This window comes from Tamandua tetradactyla, chromosome 6 (assembly GCF_023851605.1).
Source record: "Tamandua tetradactyla isolate mTamTet1 chromosome 6, mTamTet1.pri, whole genome shotgun sequence".
Lineage (NCBI taxonomy): Eukaryota > Metazoa > Chordata > Mammalia > Pilosa > Myrmecophagidae > Tamandua > Tamandua tetradactyla.
In genome coordinates this window covers 57,044,473-57,052,241 of record NC_135332.1, presented here as the reverse complement: position 1 = coordinate 57,052,241, position 7,769 = coordinate 57,044,473, and the positions used below count along the sequence as shown (strand labels likewise).

General features: G+C 38.5%; 1 protein-coding gene and 1 non-coding gene across 2 annotated transcripts; one reads left to right on the top strand and one right to left on the bottom strand.

The window, feature by feature from the left end:
• Positions 1-1,703: 1,703 nt before the first annotated feature.
• On the bottom strand, positions 1,704-1,809 carry LOC143689197 (U6 spliceosomal RNA). The gene has a single exon (XR_013178658.1). It is a non-coding gene; the product is annotated as a U6 spliceosomal RNA (small nuclear RNA).
• Positions 1,810-5,954: 4,145 nt separating this feature from the next.
• On the top strand, positions 5,955-6,869 carry LOC143686049 (olfactory receptor 1A1-like). Its single transcript, XM_077163099.1, has one exon. The coding sequence runs from the start codon at positions 5,955-5,957 to the stop codon at positions 6,867-6,869; it is 915 nt and encodes a 304-aa protein (XP_077019214.1).
• Positions 6,870-7,769: the final 900 nt, after the last annotated feature.

The window sequence follows — 7,769 nt, the reverse complement described above, 5'->3', positions numbered from 1 at the left end:
AAGAGTTTATGCAAGCTTTAGCTACATATTCCTAATTACCATGCTTTGCTAAACCCCAACCAAAACCATTCCTGTCAACCTAAAGAATATCTAGGGCTTTATGTGATATTCTACAAAAGTTTCATGCAGTAAGATTACTTTCTAGAAAACTACAACCTTCAGATGGGATCCTAGGCCAAATAAGTCCTGAAATCCAGAGGGGTCAGCTTCTGCAAGAACATCAACAAGTTCCATCCCCCATCCCATATTATTGAGACTCCTTTCCAACATGAAAAGTTAGAATGGGCATAGCCCAAATACCCCCAAAGACTGGGAGAAGGATCAAAGTAGAAGGAGGAGTTATGACAGAGAAGATAAGATTTAACAAATGAGTATGACTGCTGAATTATTATACTGATGCTTCTTTCAGCTTCCAGTGTCTTGGAGCAGCTAGGAGGAAAAAAACAAAATTGTGGAACAGTAACCTGTACTAAACTCTGAAATCTGATCTATAACTACTTGTTACAATGTACTTTGAGATATATTTCTTTTTTTTTTTTGTACATGGGCAGGCACCGGGTATCGAACTCGGGTCCTCTGGCATGGCAGGCGAGCATTCTTGCCTGCTGAGCCACCGTGGCCCACCCGAGATATATTTCTTTTTTGTATATATGTTATATTTCACAATAAAAATAAAATTTAAAAAGATACATATAAGAAGTGCACCACATAACATCGAGAAACTTTCTATCTCTAAATATCTAAAAATGTAGGAGATCTACTCTCAGAATGCTAAATAAAAGAAAGTATAACTCTCACCCTAATCCTCCTCAAGACAGATACTAAGAAAAGTTTATTTAAAATTCTTTATCTTTGCCACATGAAACACCAGGAAGATTTCAGCATGGACAGGAAGGAAAGCCAGGAGCTCAATAGTTCCAAAATCCTTGGAGATCCAAAGAACAGTTCCATTTGTGCTCAACAGCCCAGGAGAGGGGTCAACATTCCAACAAAGATTCTAGAAAGCTCACTCCAGAAATTGGACCCTGGAGACACATGCTCATAAAAACCCTCTGAAAAATAACTGGGGAATGATTACTCTAGAGAGCCATGATGCCACTGGAGGAGGGTGAAAATGAGTCCCAACAATTACCGTGACTTGGCCTGAATGAAGACTGGGGGAGTTGTGTTCCAAAAGACTTTAAACCCAGGGGAATATTCCCCGATTTCCTCCATGCAAAGACACAGCCTGCTTCATTGAAGAGGAAGCTACACTTTCCATCCTCAGGCTCCATGACAGCTCCAGTACCACTTTCCAGGCTGCCAGTTCTTCCCTGTAGTTGGGAATCTCAACCTCATCATTCCAAACCTGCTTCTGCCACATAAGAAGAGAAGACCAGGGATTCACTCTCCAGACCAATCACTGGATGCATATCCCCAAAAGCCCTGCTACCAGGTGCTGCACAAGCTGGCTCTAAATTCCCTATTTGTAGAACAGGATTGAAGGCCAAAGGCCTGGAACCTTTTTGACTTCATCTGACTTCAGCAGAGACCCACCTTGTAAGGACTATGGACTATTGAAGAAAAAGAGTTTTGTGATGTCTATATCAAGGGATAGCCAGCTGTAAAACAGCACTGACTATGTGTCAGCAATTGTGTGACATACATCTCTTTTGACTCTGATAAAACTCCCAAGAGGTAAGTAGAACTATTATGTCATTTTTTTAAATATGGAACACTTCACGAATAAGCATGTCATCCTTGCACAGGGGCCATGCTAATCTTTCCGTATCATACCAATTTTAGTATATGTGCTGCCGAAGCAAGCACTATTATGTCATTTTATCAGATGAAAAACAAGGTGAAATAAATTACGTAAAGTCACTAGTAGAGATAATACGAAGGCCAGAATTCAAATCTTATTGAATTCGTATTCAATACTTCATATTGACTACAGAACTCAAGTTTTCAAATTTGTGAGACATGCAGGTAAAACAAGATGGGTGGGGAGCGTATGTTCTTCCAACTCTGCCCCCCGCCTTGTCTCTTTTTACACAGTTCTGCACCAGCCAACAAAATAATGAACAAAAGAGCACTGAAAACGCAGCTTAAGATCTTATCTAACAATTCTTCTAGGGCTTTTGTTTATGAAAATATGATCATGAAGGATAATACTCTTTAGGTTATCCCACTCCTAACTCTAACACCTAGAGTAACATTGTGTGTATGTGGGTGCCCTCATGTACATGCACATGTGTGTGTGTGTGTCCTCTTAGAGAGGAGCACAAATCCAGCTTCCACTCCACATTCAATGGGGCCAGTTGATGGGCCCTTCAGAAAATATGTTATTTCATCGTCAAAGCACTGATGCATTGAGCTATCAGGAAGGTCTCCAGTCACTCAGAGGTCAGGTCCTTGGCCTTGTCTGCTGCCCCACATGCCAAGGGGAAACCCTCGGCCTCTTCTGTCCCTGCACAACTATCATCTGTACCATCACACTCATGTGAGGAGTAACAACACAAATGCTTACCAGGAAGGAGAATTTTAGTGCTGAGCATTGCCTGGGAGTCTGCTTTTAGTCCAGTCAACTCAAGGCTCTCACACAGTCTCTGATATCGTGTTCTCCTTGCTCCTCTCCCTGATGGTCTCAGGTTCTTTTACCTCTGTCTGCAGAGTCTCAGCAGAAATCACCCCTGCACATGACAACCCCTGACACGGGCACTGTAGATCTCCATCCCACAGCCCTGTGCTCAGAAACCCCCTTCTCTGAGACCCTTCTGTCTCTTTACTTCCCACACTGATTGTATCAAATATTTCTCCTTTTATGGTGTACTTTTTCATACATTCTGTAGCTGTCTTTTTAATTAATCAGTTTTTGCAATAAATTGTCACACCAAAAGTTTACCGTACTTATGAAGAATTTATTTTGTATGTCCAAATATGTGGGTTTATATTTAACAAATGTTCTTCACTCCATTACCAGGAATGGTTAGTGCAACTCACAAGTCCTAGTACCTTAGTACATATACAAATTCCATGTTGTGGTTCAAAACTCCCTGCTCCTTTGTCTGAATCTTCCACTCTTGATAAAGATACGTAATACATGTTTGCCTAAATTCACCCTGCATGGTTTGAATTCTTTGTTCAAACCATGATTTTTTTTTTCCATGATAATGAATTTGGACTTCAACTTAGCTGATGCTCAGACAGGGAGTGATTTTAAGAGACAGACACAATCTTATTTGCATTTTGCAACTATAATCATAGCAGTAAGCAGACATCTCCATGAAAAAGCCTGCCTGAAAATGAAGGGCAGAAATATAAAATGAGGGGTTAGCTAGAAAGGGTTACATGATTGGGAAGATTCATTTAATGACTGAAAGGCTATAATATGTTGATCAGTTAATGGGATAGAAAAAGAATTGAGATACATATTAGAAAGAGAGAAATGCAGCCCCTCAGAGAAATGATGGAGCAAAGTTGATGAAGAAACAGAGGGAAAGTACTAATTTGTAATATATGCTTGGTGGGCTCTCTACTCTGTCACATGGGGCAGGTGTCAGTTCCTATGCTGGACCTTCTCCATTGTTTGAATTATCAGCGCTAAAGCCCTAGGAAAACACTTCAGTGTCTTAAAGGGCAATTTTTCCCTCCTTACTCTTTCTCCTCAAACTGCCTCTGCTCTTCTTGGGTCTCTATTGTCCTATATGAATTTAGTATCAGTGTGTTTCATTCCATGTTTAAAAGAAACTTGTGGGTTTTTTTGTTTGGGATTGCAAAAATTTCATAGAGTCATTAGAGGAGAATTGACATTTTTGCCACATTGAGCCTTTCTAACCATTGCCATTGCATATCTCTCATTTATATAGTTTTTTTTTTACCTTTAGTAAAAGTGTATAATTTTGATATTGGACTTGGACCTCTTTTTGCAAGAGTTATCTTTGATTCAGTAAAATTCCCATACTATTGTGTATGGGAATCTTTCTTCAGATTACATCTTCTCAATGGCTGAGAGGTGATCCTGGAGATTATTCTGATGCATTATATAGATATCACATTTTTAGTTAAGGTGTAGTGGAGAGACTGGAGGGAAGTGCCTGAAAATGTAGAGCTGTGTTCCAGTAGCCATGTTTCTTGAAGATGATTGTATAATGCTATAGCTGTTGCAGTGTGACTGTGTGATTGTGAAAACCTGTGTCTGATGCTTCTTTTATCTGCCTTATCAACAGACGAGTAAAACATATGGATTAAAAATAAATAAATAATAGAGGGAGCAAATGTTAAATAAATTTAGTATATTGAAATGCTAGTGATCAATGAAAGGGAGGGGTAAGTGGTATGGTATGTATGAATTTTTTTCTTTTTTATTTTTATTTCTTTTTCTGAATTGATGCAAATGTTCTAAAAAATGATCACGATGATGAATATAAAACTATGTGATGATATTGTGAGTTATTGATTATATAACAAGAATGGAATGATCATATATGGCAAGAATGTTTGTGTTTGTATGTGGTTATGTTTCATAAATAAATAAATAAATAATGGGGGAACAAATGTTAAAATAAATTTAGTGACTGAAATGCTAGTGATCAATGAAAGGGAGGGGTAAGGGGTATGGTATGTATGAATTTTTTTTCTGTTTTCTCTTTATTTCTTTTTCTGAATTGATGCAAATGTTCTAAAAAATTATCATGCTGATGAATATACAACTATGTGATGATATTGTGAGTTATTGATTCTATATCAAGAATGGAATGATCATATGGTAAGAATGTTTGTGTTTGTATGTTGTTATGTTGAATAAAAAAATTACATCTTCTAACTTTTTCTTAATATAGGTAGAATATTGATTTATTTAATTTTGATTCATATCCCTTAATTTTGCAGAACTCTGTGAGTTGAGCTACACATTCCATTGGATTTTCTTTGCCTGCTTTCATAATTTCTGTGAATTTTATTCATTTTGAATTTTCATTTCCAATTTTTATAGGACAAAAATATGCGAAGGAGAGAATTGTTTTTAAATATTTTTTAAATAAACAAAAATGACAAAATAAATAAAAGTAAAGAACATTTGAAAATAAAACAAAGAGATTTATTTCTCTGCTTTGTAAAAGCCCCAGGTGGGCAAAATTCACAGTAGGTAGCACTACAAAATACGGAGAAAGAGGAACACAGGCACATTCCACCATGTGTCTCCACCAGCCTGTTCAGCCTCTTGGCCATTTGGATCCATCTGGCAGAAGGGGAGAGAGCATATGGAGGAATGCAGAACAGGAGCATATCAATGGACTGATAGAACATATTACCACACCTCACTGCGCTTGTACCTGGGAAGTGTATTGTAGCTGAGTGTCCAGGAAGAAATGAACAACCTGCATGAGGGTGAGCAGGTATTAGTCTCTGCCACAATTAGCATGGACTGAGATTATAAGATAGATCAAAAGGGAGGGAGCCTGTAGTAAACCGGTTAAGAGGGCATTACAATATCCTGACCAGAAGATAATGATGGTCTAAGTTAAAGCACTGAGACAGTAAATGCATATCTTAAATATATAAAATTTCTTATAAATGAAAAATCAAAAAAATCAGACATAGAGACGACAGATAAGCTGGTCCAGTGCCTGTGAGCATCCCATGTGTGGGAAATCATGAAATACACCTGGATTCAACTCAAAAAGTGTTTATTGCTAACTTCTTAGTCTACTGTGTATTTTCTGCATGATTAATCTGTAAACCTACAACTGCTGTAATAAAAAATAATTTAAAATTTCTTTAGGGAATAGAAGGAACAGTATTTCACAATAATTTATCCAGAGGTGATAAAAATATATATTTAGAGATTTCCTCCTCATAAAGCTTAGTTTGAATTGTACAGGAAAGAGTTAAAAGTGATGGGTAATTAATCTCATTACATGCAGTAAATTCACCAGTAATTCTGGGTTTGCCTTCCCTTTCATGCTGAAGGAACCATGAAGAAGGAAAACCAGTCCTCTACCTTGTATTTCATCCTCCTGGGAGTAAGCGGTCAGCAGGCACAGGAAGATTTCTTCTTTGTCCTCTTCCTCTTCATCTACCCCATCACACTGATGGGAAACCTGCTCATCATCTTGGCCATCTGCTCTGATGTTCACCTCCACAATCCCATGTACTTTTTCCTTGCCAACCTGTCCTTTGTGGACATCTTCTTCTCATCTGTAACCATCCCTAACCATCTCTTGGGTAGCAGAGCCATCTCCTTTGGGGGGTGCCTCACACAGATGTATTTCATGATTGCCTTGGCGAACACTGACAGCTACATTTTAGCTGTGATGGCTTATGATCGGGCAGTGGCCATCAGCCACCCTCTTCATTATGCAACAATTATGAACCGGAGGTCTTGTTTCCTACTTGTTGTTGGATCTTGGGTAATTGCAAATTCCAATGCCCTACCCCACACTCTGCTCACAGCTGGTCTGTCCTTCTGTGACAAGAAAGTGGCCAATTTCTATTGTGACATTAGCACTTTGCTTAAATTGTCCTGTTCTGACACGCACTTTAATGTGAACATTATGTACCTAGGGACTGCTATCTTCTCCATGCCATTAATATGCATCATTATCTCCTACGTTTGGGTCTTTTCCACTGTCTTAAGGGTTCCATCCACCAAGGGTGTGCTCAAAGCCTTCTCTACCTGTGGCTCTCACCTGACAGTTGTTGCTTTGTATTATGGGACAGTGATGGGCATGTATTTGCGCCCTCTGACCAGTTATAACCTGAAGGATGCAGTGATAACTGTGATGTACGTGGCAGTGACCCCGATGTTAAATCCCTTCATTTATAGTCTGAGAAACCGGGACATGAAGGCTGCCCTGGGTAAGCTCTTTAGCAAGAGAAGGTTCTCATAATGACTATGAAGTCAGACATGCATTAATACTGTGGTCCCTAATTTAGGATGCACTTGAGTCCAGCCCCAATGTTATTCCACTCCACAAGGCCAGCCTTGACCTTGCCAACCAGAAAATCCCATTGATGAGACTGCAGTCTTACTGAATGACCACTTTGTATGCATCGTTGCTCCTTTGGCAAAGTAGTAGCACAAGAGCACTGGGTCCATGTCCCCACTCTCCACATCTATGCGTTAAGATTAAAAACATCTGTTTTGCTTCTGTCAGAGGATTGAAATGGTCATATCAGTTCTTACTTTGAGGATATAAATCACTATCTGAATTCCATTGTACTGGATTATGAAGTTTCATCACCCCTTCTATACTTGTAAGTTTTGAGGGCAAATGATGCCTTAATGCATCTCTGTACCTCTTGCAACACATCCAGTAATCATCAGTGGAAAGTGGGATGAATAAATGATAATATCAGGCCCTAAAATATAATCTGATAGTAAGCAGACATAATTAGACTCAATGTTGCTTAGCTGTCCATTGAAATCACAAAGGTGCTGACCTTCAGAGGGATTTTATTCTTACTACATAACTAAGGTAGATTGTCTCTAAACATCATAAGACACTCTGAAATCTTACTAGAGTGACACATCAACATACTATATATTTTTGTTGTGAAATATATATACAAAAAAGCAATAAATTTCAAAGTACTTTTTAACAAGTAGTTTAGAACAGATTTTAAAGTTTGGTATGGGTTACAGTTCCACAATTTTTCATTTTTTCTTCTAGCTGCTCCAAGACACTGGAGACCAAAAGAAATACCAGTGTAGTGATTCAGCAGTCATACTCATTTGTTTAATCCGATCTTTTCTGTTCTATTCCTCTCTCCTCTTTAAATAACATATA

Bases quoted from the DNA above. Each gene is read 5' to 3' on its own strand.
- LOC143686049 (XM_077163099.1), top strand. From the start codon at position 5,955: ATGAAGAAGGAAAACCAGTCCTCTACCTTGTATTTCATCCTCCTGGGA.